General features: G+C 45.1%; 1 protein-coding gene across 4 annotated transcripts in view; it reads left to right on the top strand.

Annotated features, from left to right (window-relative positions):
• LDLRAD3 (low density lipoprotein receptor class A domain containing 3) overlaps window positions 1-17,589 on the top strand; it is a 279,192-nt gene that overhangs the window by 152,528 nt on the left and 109,075 nt on the right. For all 4 annotated transcript variants that reach the window (XM_060303355.1, XM_060303356.1, XM_060303357.1 and 1 more), the window contains one exon: window positions 13,405-13,539. In XM_060303355.1, the coding sequence (XP_060159338.1) occupies window positions 13,405-13,539 (135 nt within the window). The remainder of the gene's footprint in view (window positions 1-13,404; window positions 13,540-17,589) is intronic.

Here is a 17,589-nt window from a genome sequence, read left to right as displayed (position 1 = left end):
GAAATTTCCTTTTGGTTCTTCTTTACATCTTGTGTTCCTTTGCTGAGACTTTCTATTTTCCATTTGTTTCGAGAGTGTTTGTGATTGCTTGTTAGTATTTGTATAATCGCTGCTTTAAAGTCTCTGTCACAAAATTCCAACATCTGCCTTATCTTGCTGTTGGTGTCTGTTGATTATCCTTTCCCATGAGAGTTGAGATTTTCCTGTTTTTTCATATGACAAGTAATTTTGGATTTTATTTTGATTATTTTGATTACTATGCATGACACTTTGGGTTTTGTTTAAATCCCACAGAGAAGGCTTGTATTTTTGTTTTAGTGGACAAATGACTGCTGGGTCAGGCCACAAGTTCCTAACAGCCCTCTGGAAGGGCAATAAAGCCCTCAGTGGACTGTAGTCACAGTTGTTTTTAGACGGTTTTTGCAGTGCTGCTTGGACCTGTTCTGTGTCTGCACCTCCCAGTGGCCGGTCTGGGACCTGGGCAGTGGTCTACGCGTTTAGTTCTTACCATCTTCAGTCTGCTGATTAGGACCAGATCCATGCATGTGCATCTTGGGAATCAGCCTCGGAGTTCAAAAACAACTTTATGAAGTTGATTTCCCAAGTTCCTCCCTCTCCGTGATCTCTCTGATATTTACCAGTTTCCTGGGAGTCAGAGAGGGGAAAAAGAAGGTAAACTTAGCACCATTTCAGTGCTGGTTCAAATTTTGGTCTTCTTCCACAGTTGGTCTGCTCCAATTTACTTTTCAGAATCTAAAAACAGCGGTTACATGTATTCTGTCCAGGTTTTCTTTAGCTGCATTCAGTAGGAGAGCCAGGGTGTGGTGTGATTGCTGCATCTGACCTGGAATTGGATCCTCCCACAAGTCAGTTGGCGCATCACAAGAAAAGAGACAACCAGACGTTTGCCTTCTGATACAACCCAAAAGGAACACACATCACCACTCTATGGTATTTCTGCCCCCAGACATCCAACCTGAATCTGATTGAGCCTCTTGGTCTGTCTTAGTCAATTCAGGCTGCTATAATAAAATACCATACACTGGGTGGCATACGCAACAGAAGCTTACTTCTCACAGATCTGGAAGTCCAGGATCAGAGTACCAGCGTGGTCAGGTTGGTGGTGTGGACCCTCTCTCTGGTCATAACCTCACATGGCCTTCCTTGGTGTGTGCACACAGAGAGAGAAATCCTCATCATCATCTTATAAGGGCGCTTATCCCATCATGAGAACATCACCCTCATGACCTCATCTAACCCTAAGCACCTCCCAAAGACCCCACCTCCTAATTCCATCCATTAGAGGTTAGTGTTTCCACATATGAATTTGGGGGGAACACGAACATGCAGTTCTTAACACTAAGCACTAGTTTATAGGAAATGCAGGGACAGAGGAACATGTTAGTGACCCCATGGGTAGATAAACGGCCAGATCCGGAATGTGGAATATTCTCCACCACTCAGTTTCAGCCACAAATAAATTCTAAGAAAAGAAATTAGAAGGGGGAGCCTACAGATTCAAAGAGACTAAGGGACAAGCCAACCAAATGTAATATGTGGACCTTGTTTCAACCCTGATTCAAACAAACCAACTGTTAAAAAAATTGAGATAGTTGGGAAATCTTGAATTGTGGTTGTATATCTAATATTAAGGCATTATTATTAAGTTTTTAAGTTTAAGGATGGCATTCTGTTTATTATTTTTAAAAAATCCTTATCTTTGAGAAACATATACTGGAGTATATGAAAATGAAATTACATGGTATCTAGGATGTGCTTCAAGCCTTTCCTCTGGGCTGGGGTTGGGGTGGGGGGTGGATAGTGGGTGAGGTAGGACTGAAACAGATGTGTCAGCGTATTGGTAATTCTTTTTCATTTTAATTATGGGTTTATTGCTTAGATACTGGAAAATAAATTTTTTCCTTTTTTTAATTGAAGTATAGTTGATTTACATTGTTGTGTTAGTTACTGCTGAATAGCGAAGTGATTCATTATACATATATATGTACATTCTTCTTTTTTAAATATTCTTTTCCATTATGGTTTATCATAGGATATTGAATATAATTCCCTGTGCTATACAGTTGGACCTTGTTGTTTATCCATTCCATATATAAAAGCTTACATCTGCTAACCCCGACCTTCCACTCCATCCCTCCCCCAACGCCCTCCCCCTTGGCAACCACAGGTCTGGTCTCTATGTCCATAGTTTTGTTTCTGTTTCATAGGTTCATTTGTGTCATATTTTTAGATTCCACATATAAGTGATATCATATGGTATTTGTCTTTCTCTTTCTGACTCACTTCACTTAGTATGATAATCTCTAGTTGCATCTGTGTTGCTGCAAATGACATTATTTCATTCTTTTTTATGGCTGAGTAGTATTCCATTGTATACATGTACCACATCTTCTTTATCCATTTATCTGTCGATGGACATTTATGTTGTTTCTATGTCTTGGCTATTGTGAATAGTGCTGCTATGAACATAGGGGTGCATGTATCTTTTTGAATTATAGTTTTGTCTGGATACATGCCCAGGAGTGGGGATGCTGGATCACATGGTAATTCTATTCTTAGTTTTCTGAGGAACCTCCACACTGTCTTGCACAGTGACTGTACCAACTTACATTCCCACCAACGGTGTAGGAGCGTTCCCTTTTCTCCACACCCTCTCCAGCATTTGTTGTTTGTAGACTTTTTAATGATGGCCATTCTGACTGGTGTGAGGTGGTACCTCCTTGTAGTTTTGATCTGCATTTCTCTAACAGTTAGCGATGTTCAGCATCTTTTCTTGTGCCTCTTGGCCATCTGTATGTCTTCTTTGGAGAAATATCTGTTTAAGTCTTCTGCCCATTTTTGGATTGTAATGGTAATTATTAAAACCAGGTGATTGAAACACAGGGGTTCCCTATGCCAGTCTCTATTTTTGTATGTAACTGGAATTTTCCATAATAAAATGGTAAAAAGAAATAAAAGATAAAGGAGCAGTTTTGTTGGGTGATGTCTTGACTTCAGCAAATAATTGGAGAGTCATATTTTTAAAGAACTTTATTTCTGTGGATGTGTTTTCCACTGTTTGCATTCATTTTGCAGGAGGAAGGATAAGCAAGGACCAGTGTTTCCTTCTAGAGGATCACAGTGCTGAGATTTTGCCCTTTCACTTCTTTCCTTTCTCCTTTTTACTGTGTTTGGCCTCTTCCTCCTGCCTTGGGCTCAGACATCCTCGGCTGGCGGTGAAGCCCGGATGGGCTGGCAGCACAGCTCTCCCCCGGTCCTCCGTCAGGGAGGACAGGTACTCCTTCCAGGAACTGAGTTATGGCAGAGTGGTCTGGGTGACCACGGTGGAAAATTCTTTCAAGTGGGATCTTCTGCTGCTGTTTTCAGCATAGTTGTGCTCAGAAAACCCGCTGTGTACTGGACTGTTTTTCTCCCACTGCTGATGAAGTCTTGCCTGTCCCCCTAAAGAGCTGACTTGCTCAGCCAGTGTGTCTATATTTTTTAATCACGGAGCCCCTTGGTGCTTGTGTATTTCTGTAGCTTTATTCATGTCAACCCAGATCAGATTCCACATGTCTTCTTCACCCCTCAGCAGATCCATGAGTGGAAGCCTCAGGGAGCTGTGCCTCACGTCGGAGGGGCTGGGTGAGCAGAGGGGCGGGAGGATGCTTGCACCCTATGCTTCCAAGCTCCATCAGCAAGGTCCCCTTAAAGGCTCCTGTACGACCTGCTTCCTTAGGGAGTTGTTCCTGGTCTGCCGAGCCTGTGTGTTGGCACAGCATCTTGGGTCGCCCCCAAACAAATCAGAGGCCTGCCCTGAACACCCTGTAAAGATAAGTCCTCTCCTCTCCAGTCTCCCACGCTGTCTCCTTCCCCTGATTCACGCTTCTCCTCTGCACTTACCACCACTTTTTGTTTATTTTCTGCCTTCTCTGCTGCACCGTGATGGCCATGAGACGGTATTGCTGCATGGTTCACAGCTGTACTCCCAGTGCCAGCTGTATAGTCTGGCTCAGCCTTAGCGCGGGATAAATGCATGTGGAATAAATTGCACTTCTCATGCTTTATCTTCAGTGCACATTGACCTGCCTGTCTCCCCACTAGAGTGTAAGCTCTTTAAGAACAGACTGGGTTGGGGGCTTCCCTGGTGGCGCAGTGGTTGAGAGTCCGCATGCCGACGCAGGGGACATGGGTTCGTGCCCCGGTCCGGGAAGATCCCACATGCCGCGGAGCGGCTGGGCCTGTGAGCCATGGCCTCTGAGCCTGCGCGTCTGGAGCCTGTGCTCCGCAATGGGAGAGGCCACAACAGTGAGAGGCCCGCGTACCACAAAAAAAAAAAAAAAAAAAAGAACAGACTGGGTTTTCTTTTATCCCCAGTGCCTAGTAGAGTGCTTCATTTATAGGCAAACTAAATATCTGTGGAATGAGTGGATCAAGCAGCTAATCAAACAGAGGGTTAAAGAAGAAGACAGACGGTCAGGATATATTCTCAACATGGGGATGTCTTGGCCCTCTTCTTTGGTTTCAGATGTACACCCAGAGGGCACATTTAGGCTGCACATGGTTCATTCACCCCAGCTCCCACCTTCTTTCAGACTCTCATTCTCTTTCTACAGTTTCTGTGCCAGACACCCTGCAAGACGCTGCAGGGGATAAAGAGATGGGGCAGATGCAGGACCCTGGCAATGTTGAGGTGATCCTCAAGCAAGGGAGCCAGAAGGAGTCATACCCAAATAAATACAATATGGGTTGACAGTGGAGAGCGCTGTGGGAGCCACTGCTGCGAGAGATTATTTGCCTCTGGGCTCAGCAGCGGGAGTTGTTGAAGGAGATGGACCTGGGAAGATGGGTGCCATTTAAAAGTTGGCAATACGATTCCGTGGAGTCTTTTAGGCTAAGGGCTCAGCAGTGAGGTATGCAGACTGTGCAGAGCATAAGAAGCCACTTGACTGACAGTGACTGAGTACTTACTATGTATGTGGCACATTTCTATATGCTTTACACGCGTGATATTTTAGGCTGATAACATTATGACTCCCTGTTTGTAGATAAGGAAATGAGACATAGAAAGGTTAAATAATTTGCCTAAGGTCACACAGTAAGTGACAGAGTTGTAACATCAACCCAGGCAGTATAAATCCAGGGTCTGAACTCTTAACCACTATACTGTGTATCCCCAATGATAATTATTATTACAAGCATTTATTGAGCACCTGCTGTGGGCCACATGCAATTCTCAGTTGTTCAGGTGCATTAAGTTTTTTTTTTTTAATTTTTGTTGGAGTATAGTTGATTTACAATGTTGTGTTAGTTTCAGGTGAGTGAAAGTGAGCCAGTTATACATATACATATAAACACTCTTTTTTAGATTATTTTCCCATATAGGTCGTTACAGAGTATCAAATAGAGTTCCCTGTGCTATACAGTAGGTCCTTATTAGTTATCTATTTTATATACAGTAGTGTGTACATGTCAATCCCAATCTCCCAATTTATCCCTCCCCCCATCCCCCCTTGGTAACCGTAAGTTTGTTTTCTACATCTGTGACTCTATTTCTGTTTTGTAAATAGGTTCATTTGTATCGGGTGCATTATCTTAATTTTCACAAAATCTTAAGACAGAGGCACTATTCTTATTTTCATTTTACAGATAAGGAAATTGAGGCTGAACGAAGTTAAAGCATTTTCCTAATATCACGTGGCTAGTGAGTGGTAGAGCTGAAATTTGAACCCAGGTGAACTTCTCACCCTCACTGCTAATCATTACAGAAAAATGTATGCTCGGAAGGGTAGGCTGGGGCAGGTTGTGAAAAGTTAAGAGTCTGGTTAATAAGTACCAGGGATGTAATGTACAACATGACACATATCATTAATGCTTCTATACGTTATATATAAAAGCTGTTAAGAGAGTCAATCCTAACAGTTCTCAGCACAAGGAAAATAATTTTTTTCTAGTTATTTAATTTTGTATCTATATGAGATAATGGATGTTCACGAAACTTATTGTGATAATCATTTCATGATGTATGTGAATCAAATCATCGTGCCGTACACCTTAAACTTATACAGTGCTGTATGTTAATCATATCTCAGTAAAACTGGAAGAGAAAAAAGTTAACGATCTAGGATTGTATTTTATATGCAACGAGGAGCAGTTGATTCTGAGCTGAGTGCAGAGCGAGGAGAGGGAGAAGGTCAAGCATGGCTGGAGCCCGGGGAGCTGGGACGTGGTGGTCCCTTTAATGGAAGTGGATCCAAGAAGAGAGGGAGAGGTTGGGGAGAGAGGGAAGGATGTCCGTTTCAGACATGCAGAGCTTGAGGTGAGGGGGTCTTCAGGCAGAGGTGTCCACGAAGCCTCGAGAGAAAGAGGATTATCGCTGGAGGGAAGACTTGGGGAGCCATCCACAGAAGGGTGGTGGTTGAAGCAGTGAAGTCGAAATTGCCGAGAGACAGGCTGGGGGGTTGGACAGGAGGTAGCCAGGCCCAGGAAGCCTTTACAAGGATGAGGAAACAAACGGCCATTAGCAATGAATCAGGGTCTGCCACTGCCACTGCACTGCCTCTCGAAGGGTTCTGAAAGTTCGGATCCTTCGGGTCCTTAGAGGCTGGGGAAAAGGCAGACGGGATTGAGGAACCTTTGCCGCCTCCTGCTTTACCAGAGTGGGGGCCCCTCCCCTCCTGCAGACTCGGAAGACGGAAGACGGCTGCACATGGCCCTGATCTGTCTCGGGGGCCAAGGGCTGCTGGGAGAGGTCCTGTGGGTGGACTCTGAAAGGAAGGCAAGAACTTGCAGCTGGCCACAGACAAGCCACCTCTTCTCTGAAGGCCCAGGCTGCCAGCATTTTCCAGGCCACAAAGGAGCAGTGCTTTTAATGGGTCGGAGTATTTGCAGAGAGGCTTGGGGCCAGGCATCCTGTGTCCTGGAACAGAGGAAGTCTCGGAGCAGCTCCATCTCCCCCGGTTGCCTGGTTCCCAGGGAAACGGGGGCTGGGAAGACAAGATACCCACGGAGACCATGAGGTTGGGATGCTCGGCGAGGAAGTGGGCGGGCACCACAGCGGGATGGGGAGCAGATGGGGGATGTGGGGACTGGTGGCCAGGAGGTTCTCATTGATGTGTTTTGTCAAGAACCCTTTGAGGTGGGAGAGGGGCCGACTTCACAGACTTTAAATGGATTAAAGGCGACATTTCCTACGTCCCGCTGGAGACAGATTGCTTCATTTCCTGTCTTGAAGCCGGTCAGTTGCTTTTGGACGACTGCAGTGGGCCCTGGGTCCTTTCCTTCAGATGTGGTTGAGGTGAATGCCACCAGTTTAATTAACCACTGAGCTTAACCTTCTCACTCCTCCCTCCCCTGGGCAGGGAGAGACAGCTTCTCTTTCCTGAGTACTGTGGGCTGGGAAACAGATTCTTAGATCTCTGTGTTTGTGGTGGCAATAATAGCTGGGGAACTTTGGAGTCGCAGTTGAATTTTTGAAGTTAACTCTGCGGACAGTTTTCCATCCTTACTGAAATAAATACTATAAAATGCAATGTTCCTCTTCCTAGTTAAGCGAGTAAAATAATACATTTTTTCAGTGACTGGGAAACCTCAGGAAGGACAAAGAAAACATACATGTGGAGCACATTAAATATTGCTAGAAGATGCAGAGATATAACATCCCAGAGTAGGAAGCGTTTCATGGTCAGTTTATGGGCCGTCTGTTGATCAGTTATGTTTCAGGGTCCTGGGTGAGGATCCACGGCATCACAGAAACCCCTAAGACTTGACTTCTGTCCCCCCCCGAGCCTATAGGTTTGGTCCACCATACATGCACCCTGAAATCTGGCTTAAGCCTGGTAAATGCTGCAGAGGTCCTGAAAGAAATACAGCAAAACTTGAGCTGTCTGGGGTCTTTGGGGAGATTTTACTCTAGGTAAGTGAGTGTGCCTCTGACAACAGGGATCTCCTCTTGGCTTCCTCAGTCAACAGTCTTCCTCTGTTGGTGACAGTGCAGGGCCATTCTTAGGAATGTTAGTTTTTAGACTGGGCTATAATACAGGGTTGCCTTTGGCTCCTTTTAGAACTTTCTGGTCTCTTTTGAAGCTATCTTAGGCTGCTCTGCTTTTGGAATTCTTCAGGTGGCTTTTTATAGCTTTGTGGTCCCCTCCCATGGTTGTCAGCTTTTATTTCTTGCAATTTGTCTGCAGGTTGGCAACGGTGTCCTCTCTCTCTTCTAATTTGCCGTGTCCTTGGGAACTGGAACACAAACCTTGCTGGAATTTACATAACCGGAGAATCAACAGACCTGGGGGAGGGGAAGGCTGGAGGGCCCTACCTTGAGGACACTCCCAGCACTTAAAGGACAATAACATCCCAAAGTGTGTTTTGATGGTTCGGAGGCCTTTTTCTGGCTTGCTGCTGGTTTGGGGGCGGTTCCTCTAGCATCCTCTGCCTCTGTTTCTCTGCCCTGCATTGGGGGTGGGGGGACATAGTATTTTATGAGGAGCCCTTGACAAGGAGGAATCCCAGGTGTGTCTGTTTACCAGCGTGTACCTGTGTTCTCTGAACAACAGGGCACCTAAGTGTGAAAGATACTAAAGACAGGGGTTTGTGAGCCAGAGAGAATTTTTTTTTTTTTTTTTTTTTTTTTTTGCGGTACACGGGCCTCTCACTGTTGTGGCCTCTCCCGTTGCGGAGCACAGGCTCCAGACGCGCAGGCTCAGCGGCCATGGCTCACGGGCCCAGCCGCTCCGCGGCATGTGGGATCTTCCCGGACCGGGGCACGAACCCGCGTCCCCTGCATCGGCAGGCGGACTCTCAACCACTGCGCCACCAGGGAAGCCCCTGAGCCAGAGAGAATATTGTGGGAAAAGAGAAAAGGAAAAGGAAAGTGAGTGATCACTGAGACATCTCTGCCAGACTAGACGCTTAGAAACTTTTAGTGGAGTCTTTCCAACGTACTGAAAAGGAAAAGTAAAATTAAATGAACACCTGTGTTTCCCAACAGCCTGTTTTAAAAATCATATTACCTATAGTTATGGTTAAATTATTATAACTATATTAACAAGTTAATAATACTATATTATATTAATAATAATACATTATAATATTATAACTATATTAACTATGGTTAATAATACCATATTGTGTATTTGAAAGTTGCTAAGAGAGTAGATCCTAAAAGTTTTCATCACAAAAGAGATTCTTGTGACTGTGTGAGGCGATGGTTGTTGACTCACTGTGGTGACCATTCGCAGTATATACATATATCAAAGCATCCTGCTGTACACGTGAAACAAATACAATATTATATGTCAGTTATAGCTCAGTGAAAAAAGTCATTACCATATCACCTTATTTGCTTCAGATTTTTAAAATAATAAAGTGTTACCAAATATTATAAGTCTACAGTACACCCCTTTCTGACCCTATCCTTCTCCCTTCTCTCCAGAGACATCCTTTGTCCTGAACTTAGGGTTGTTTCTTCCAATGCAAGTATATATTTTTGTATCTTCAATAATTGATAGTATTCTTTTGCATGGGTAACTTCATCTAATTGGTACAACACTATACATATTCTTCTGTAACTTTTATTCTTATATAACTTGCATATATCTTCTATAACTTCGCCCCCTCTATTGTATTTGTGAGATTGATCCATCTTGATCCTGGTTCATTCTTTTTTTTTGATTTTGTATTCTTTTTTTTATTGAAGTATAGTTGATTTACAGTGTTAATTTCTGCTGTACAGCAAAGTGACTCAGTTATCTACATATATACATTCTTCTTTATATTCTTTTCCATTATGGCTTATCCCAGGATATTGAATATAGTTCCCTGTGCTATACAGTAGGACCTTATTGTTTATTGGTTCATTAATTTTTTTTTCGGTACGCGAGCCTCTCACTGTTGTGGCCTCTCCCCGTTGTGGAGCACAGGCTCCAGACGCACAGACTCAGCAGGCATGGCTCACGGGCCCAGCTGCTCCGCGGCATGGGGGATCTTCCCAGACCGGGGCACGAACCCGTGTCCCCTGCATTGGCAGGTGGACTCTCAACCACTGCGCCACCAGGGAGGCCCTGGTTCATTCATTTTTTACTGCTGTTCAGCGAGGGTTGGCAAACGATAGCCCCTGGGCCAAATTGGCCTACGCCCTGTTTTGAAAGTTACTTACTTTAAACATACTTACTACCTGTAAATCAAGTTTTATTGGAGCACAGTCCTGCCCTTCGTTTATGAATTGTCCATGGCCGCTTTGTACCACAATGGCAAAGTTGAGTAGTTAAGACACAGTGCAAGACCCAAACGTTAGCAAAGCCTAGAGTATTTACTATCTGGCCCTGTACAGTGAAAGCTAGCCATCCCCTCCTGTAGAATTCTAACAGTGTAGCACATGGTATTAATTCTGTGGGTGAACATTTGGGTCATTTCTAATATTTTTATTTTACAAGCAGTGCTTCAGCACACGTTTCTGTTTGTTCAGGATTCTCCCCTGAGTGTGTAGCTGGAAGTGAAATGACTGGGCCATGGGGCATATGCCCCTTAAATATCACCAGGTATCACTAAGTGGGTCTCCAAGGTGGATCTGCCAATTTGCACTCCCACGAGTAGTCTCTGAGACTTCCTCTCCCTCCCCATCCTGGCCAACAACCTGGGATTTTAAGACCTTAAGTGACGAGTCTGCTGCGGTTAAAGTGGTGCTTCATTACTGGCCATAGTCAACATCTTTTCAAGTTGTTATTGAGCGTTTGCCATTGCTCTGAGGGGAATTGCCCTGTCATGTCCTTTGCCTATTTTCCTGTTGAGTTGTTTGTCTTTTTTCTTTTTTTTTTTTTGCGGTACGCGGGCCTCTCACTGTTGTGGCCTCTCCCATTGTGGAGCACAGGCTCCGGACGCGCAGGCTCAGCGGCCATGGCTCACGGGCCCAGCCGCTCCGCGGCATGTGGGATCCTCCCGGACCGGGGCACGAACCCGTGTCCCCTGCATCGGCAGGCGGACTCTCAACCGTTGTGCCACCAGGGAAGCCCTGTCTTTTTTCTTTTGAGTTGTGAGAGTTCTTTCTGTATTCTGGTCCTAGTCCTTTGGTTGTATGCATTAATACCAAATATATGTATTCATTCTATGCACTGAAATTGGTTTTCAGTCCCTGTGGATTCTTTATCAGTAGAGCTGTGTCTTAAGATATAGTCAGCCTTAATTCATTTGAAGATATGTGTGATCTGGATATACACATACGTACATATATACACATATATGTGGTTTGCGTGTATATGCACACGTGCACACGCACACATATGTGACTTCTTTTCCTTGGGAAAGTTTGTGAGGTTGAAAGGGTCTAAGGCTGACGAGAAGTCAGTAGATGCCATCGCGTCTGCAGGGTTGGTTCAGCACCCCCTTCCCTGCTGGGGCGGTTCACATAAGTTTGCAGCAGCTCCATCTTGGAGCAGTTCAGGTGCCTTTCCAAGGCTGTCCATTCGAGTGAGCTGATCGTTGCTGACGCTTTGGCTGCGTAGATGTGACCCACAAGGTCCCAGGGAAGCCAGAGGCCACCGTGGTGGGATGCTGAAGGGTTTGGAGCGCTGCCCGGGACAGAAACCAAATGTGACTTCTGGTTTCGGGTTTCCCCATTTTGGTCTTGGCTGAGGTCAGACCCTGGTTTCAGCACGATCAAGTGGAGCCGTTCTCTGGCCCACAGCGATTTAAATAATTACAACTTCCATTTTCAGGCCAGACTCCTTTTGCTTACCTTCACGCTGGTCCATCATCTTCAAAACTAAGAACGCTGGCTTCCCCATCCCTCTACCTCCTCTGACCTTTCAAATCAAACTTTCTGAGTTGAACAGTTAAAAACTAAAAAACTCCACAGCCTTTGGGTTTCCAGGGCCCTGTGAAGTCTGCAGCTGTGATCTCTGTGCATCTTAACAATCGCTCCGTGAGGCGTATGGGGAAGATAAATTACAACTGCCATCCTGCTGGTGAGGACCATCCGGAGATGCCAGCGCTGGCTTGTTCCTGATCCCGTAGCCGTCTTCAGTGATGGCTGTGCCGTCCCGCTCTGGTGCTCTTCGTACCACGTATGATGCAGATGCCGGCTCAGTTTGTGACCCGAGATCCCATGATGACCCCTCTTCGTTATCACCAATATCACTCCTTCAGGGAGGACCACACTCTGGGGGGCTGAGGCAGACATAACTCGGGGAGCACGTCCAACATTTCTTGAGCCTGTGCTACATGTCAGGCTCTGCTGTGTACATTTTTCTCACATGTCATCTCCTTTGATGCTTAAATTAATGCTGTAAGTAGCAGGGCTAGCTTCATGGACCTGTGACCTGCACAGGCTCCGTGCTTAGCTTAGAAACACGCCACTCTTGGTTTAATGCCCAGCACTTATCTTCTTGAAGTTTTAAATAATTTTTGAACAGTTGACCTTGCATTTTCAGTTTGCTCTAGGCCCTGCAAATTATGGAGTCAGTCCTGCACACAGATAAAGGAACTGAGGCTCAGAGAAGTGAAGTTAGTTACCCAAGATCACACAGCTAATAAATGGCAGACTGGGGGCTGGAGTAATTTCTACTTTGCTGCTTTATTGATTGAAAATAGAGCCCTGGAAAGAGCTTGAATTGCACTGCAAGGAGTGAGGAAGCAAGATAAATCGTGCTGTAGAAATAGCGATTTTCCATGGAGATTTGCCTACATGTTGTTCAGTGGTTTTGTGCTGACCTTATGCTAGCTGGTTGCGACCTTCTTCCTTGAGGGGAAGGGCCATTTCTGTCATTTTTGGGGGGGTTCCTGAAAGTGCCTGCAACAGGGAGCTGCTCAGACTGAGCCAGTGGGTTCATGGGCTTCTTTGATTGCAAAGCAGAGATGGAGCTCACCTCGGTGAGCCAGAAGGAAACATGAGGACTTACCAGACTGGTCCATAGTTAGGGAACCAGAAGGATCCGACATAGGCCTTGGATTAGATCGTGCCGTCACTCCATCAGTGGCAGAGGTTCACGGATCTCCGACCCATCTACTCCGTCTGGCTTTGCTCTTTTCTGTGTGTCTCTTATGTTACCGACCATTCCACTCTTGACTCTCCTGGGAGATTCGGGTTTTGCCCCAGGCCCCTCAGAGGCTGCTGGCCCGCCTAGCGGTTGACCAGTTAGGGCGAGGCGTTGCCCTCTGGCCATGTTGGTGTGGTTATAGGACATCAGCATGATGACTTGGGAGAAGGAGCTTTTAGAATGGAGCAGAGTAAGTCTCATCCTGTCCAGGTCATTCCCTGACCAGTCTCCCAGGATGGGCTTTGAGTCAGCCATCCTAAAAGATGAGTTTGCTACTTCCCGAGCCGGGCATACCCCTGGCTGGAGAAGGTGCGGGGGGTCCTAAGGGGACTGGCTAACCTCCCTGGTGATCTGCTCTGGTTTCCCTTCACAGCAGCAAACCCTTTGCTTTGCTCCACTGCCCGCTACCACTGCAAGAACGGCCTCTGCATTGACAAGAGCTTCATTTGCGATGGGCAAAATAACTGTCAAGACAACAGCGACGAGGAAAGCTGTGAAAGTTCTCAAGGTAGGAGCCCCTCAAGCTCTAAAAAAAATAATTACGACACCACAGCACAGTAACACTGAAGAAAACAACACCCATCCCACGTTCAAATGCAACAGCCATGTTAATTTCTGCTCTTTACCTCGAAACCCTCGTACACATGGTTCTAACCATAATGCACCTACCATTTTATTTCTCACGCATTAAATATCAAATATACATTTTCTCTTCAAAATTGTAATTTGTCCCGCTGCACTGCACACCGTCTCGGTGCTCTACTGTGGTTTTCTAAATTGTTGCATTGGTGGAGGCCACCTAGGTTGTTTCTTTCCATTGAGTTACTTCTTCAGGATAAATTCAGCAGAGTGGGGCATCTTCACAGTTCATGACTACACCTCGTCATACAGCTGTTTGGAAAATTTTAAAACTTTGCCATTGCTGCTAGTATCATCTGTGCGTGTCAGGTTTATAGTAGTATCCCAGGCATTCACTGTTGTTCCCTTTTTCCCATTTTTGCTGATTTAGTAGTCATAGAATGATAGCTCCCCAAATGCTTTAATTTGCATTTCTCTGATTATGAGCAAAGTTAACATTTTCCCCTGGCTGTTTGTTTACTGCCTTGTTTCCTCTTGTATGAATTGCCTATTCCTATCAGAGCTCTCAACCTCAGAGCTGTTGGATGGAAACTGAAGGGTGCATTTGGGGATGGAAAGAGGAGCTTTTTAGGAAACCCAGAAGGACATGGAGGGGTCATATTCTCCCCTGTTAAAACTGACTGGGTACGTTTCTTTACTCATTGTCTCTTTTCCAGTAAACATGTATTTATTTCTTCAGTGATTAGAAAAAAATACAAAGATTTAAAAATGCATGTTAATTTTAAGGCATCCTAAAAAGTATATATTTCTAATGTTATAAACAGGTATCGTCCATATGTAATCTTTACTTTTCTCACTTAGTATTATATTGCTATGATCCATCCATTTTATTGTTTATTGGAAGAGTTCATTTGTTTTGACCGTTGTTCAGTATTTCACTGTATGACTGTACCACAGTTTACAAATTTAATAATACTGTAAAAAAGAAAAGCAAGAGAAAGATGGGTAGCTGGTTAATTCATATGTTGGGAGGCAGGAAAGATGGGAGGTAAGATGAAGTTAGGTGCAGGTTCCTTTCAAGGTCCTGGCTGTTATTTTGGTTGGTGTTTATTATGTTATTAAAAATGAATGAATGACTGGGTCATGCATAGACCACTGGTGAGAGTGTGCCACAAATTAAGGAATTACGAGCCATCCCAATCCGTGTGCCTGAGGTCCATAGACGAGAGAAGACAAAGTGTGTACCTACGTGGACTTGGCCAAAATCTGTACAGAGAGCAGCTCTGGGGGGCGAGTCTTGGCTAGAGTTAGCCTCTGATTGCCCTGACCTAGAAAATTCCCTCCTCGTGTCTTCTCCTCACCCGTGGTTCTCAAAGTTTAATCCTCAGACCGGCAGCGTCAGCATCACTTGGGAACCCTTTGGGAATGCAAAGCTCCGGATGTACCCAGGTCCACGGAATCGACCCAGGAGGTCTGCCGAGCAGTCTGTAGTTTAACAAGCCCTCCAGGTGAATTGAATTCACGTGCAAATCTGTGAACTGCTATCTATTATCCACTAAGTTTAGAGAGGTTTCTAATCTTGCCATTTGCCTGGGGATTTCTAAACTTCTGATTCAGTGCTGAACGGCAAGGTGTTTCTAGGCTTATGCAAAGTCACATTTTTATAAACCAAAGCACATGGCGTTGGGCCATCGGCCACTGGCAGTGGTAGAAGAACAGTAATCGCAGAATCAAGTAAAAATTAGCTTAGATAGGCGGGATTGAGAAAAATTTTCCATATATATTGTTTCTTATGCGTGTATGTATCCTAGACTCACTAATGGTGCCCTGAGATGGTCAACAAAAGGACTTTCAAGTCTAAAACTTGGAAGTTAGGGAATTCGTCCTGATGCTTTTAGCAGCACCTACAATGCTCCCCCGAGCCCATGCCTATCCCAGCATTTTGCTGAAGCAGATTTTTGCTTGCCCTTAAGAACTGTTCCTCTGAAGGCTGGTTCAAGTCCAGCTCGTTTCTCTCTGTATACTGTACTCTCATATTATAAGCAGGAGGGGTAGGAAGAGTTGGTGGTGGGCACACACACACAAAGCCCAACTCTTGGCAAATGCCTTACTCGGAGCAGCTTACCTTAGAATCTCAGCTTTGTGCCTTCCATACCCAACGACCTCCCTTTAGAAAATAAGCTCATTTGCAGGTGCTCTCAGAAAACTAGTCCCATCAGGGCATGGGTAACAGCTGTCCACTGCTGTCAATGTGACAGCCTCTGAGCAAGGATGCCTGTTGTGGAAAGGCATCTCCATTAGCTACCCAAGAACAGGAAGCTTTTTGGCCTCTCGAATCACACAGCTCCTACCTGGTAGCATAGGTAGTGCCCTGCACATAGTGGATTCAGTGAGTGCTGAAGACTAGAAAAGATTTCTTTGTAAGGTGTTGTTATTAAGCTGTGTTTAATTTGTACCTTGTGCGGTATTACACTGTACACGTGCTAAAGTTATGTGAGTTCAAGTATCCATAATCTATTAAAATAATCATAAGAAGTATTATTATTACTGTTTAAACAGAACAGATGATTCTGTCATTCCCTCGATGGGGGTATGCCCCCCCAGTGCGCATGAGATGGTAATCTGGACCTCCGTTCCCTTGGCCAGCCTGCATCTCTCTTAACGATGTAAACGTCCCTCTGCTCCGAGTGTGATTCTGGTATTGAAGGGGATGCTTTTCTCTACCATGTAGCTGCCAAAGCAAACTGACTGCTGATTTGGGTGTTAAAAGGAACACCGTTGTGCCCGTGCTGGGGGAAAACCTGACCCACACTGGGCTTTTGAGAGACTGTAGTGTCTTCCTGAGGAATTTCAGAGGCATCCTGAGTAGACAACGTATCGTCTTATACCACGTAGGATTTGACCTATTGTCATCTTAATAATAGCGAATATTTATCTAGCCCTACCCCACACCAGATACTGTGCTGGACACCTTCTGTACACAAGTTCATTTAGTTAAAACACATCCTATCTGCTTCTGCTGGGCTTCCAGCCCTTGAAAAATGCATCTTTGCTTTCAGTTGATGTGGGAAAAGAAAATTATATTTTATAATGTTTATTTTGATGGAGTGAAGAAAACTGACCCCAAGACAGGAAATAGGGTGCTTGAAATACTTCTAATTTGCTGAGGCTATGAAAAAGTCGTGCCTCCACTGAGAGACTCCAGCTTTGGGTGCACCTCTCCTTCCTTCTTCCTCTCGTCCCCATTTAGTTCCCTTCCTTACGCTGACCTTGCAAAGCAACAGCGAACCCTGCCAAGACTCGGAGGCGGGAATGGGGCCATGAAAGTGCAGTCATTACTGTACCTTTCGATTCCAGATGGGATGTATTGGAGACCAAAGAACACTGTGCTGGAATCGAATTGTAACTGCGGCTTCATTCATTGGAAGCATAACCTGTTACCAGATGATTCCACAAGCAGTGGCTTTGGAGCAAGCTTTGCATATGGCTTTCTAGGAACTTTCCCTGGGAGGGTGCATCTGAGGGTCAGCAGGTGCTGCCGTGCGCATGTTGGCTGTGGCCAGCACTCAGGTGGCCTTAAATATGTTGGATTCAGTCCTAACTGAACAGATAGATTCTTTCCAACTTTGGATACATGATAATGTGGCAGGCAGCCTTCAGTGGTCCCCAGCCCCTGGGGTTCATGCCCTGGTATAATCCCATCCCTTTGCATGTGATCTGGACCTTGGAACTAACTTTTTTTTTCAATTGTGGCAAACTACACTTAACATAAAATTTACCATAGTAACCATTTTTTAAGTATATGGTTCAACAGTGTTAAGTGCATTCACCTTATTGTGCACGCAGTCTCCAGAACATTTCCATTTTGCAAAACTGAAATGCTCTATACCCATTAAACAACAACTCCCCATTGCCCCTCCCCAGCCCCTGGCAGCTGCTGTTCTCCTTTGCTTCTATGAATTTGACTATTCTAGATACC

Source organism: Globicephala melas, chromosome 8, assembly GCF_963455315.2.
Source record: "Globicephala melas chromosome 8, mGloMel1.2, whole genome shotgun sequence".
Taxonomy (NCBI): Eukaryota; Metazoa; Chordata; class Mammalia; order Artiodactyla; family Delphinidae; genus Globicephala; species Globicephala melas.
The sequence above is the reverse complement of the archived record's forward strand: the minus strand, read 5'-3'. Positions and strand labels throughout refer to the sequence as shown.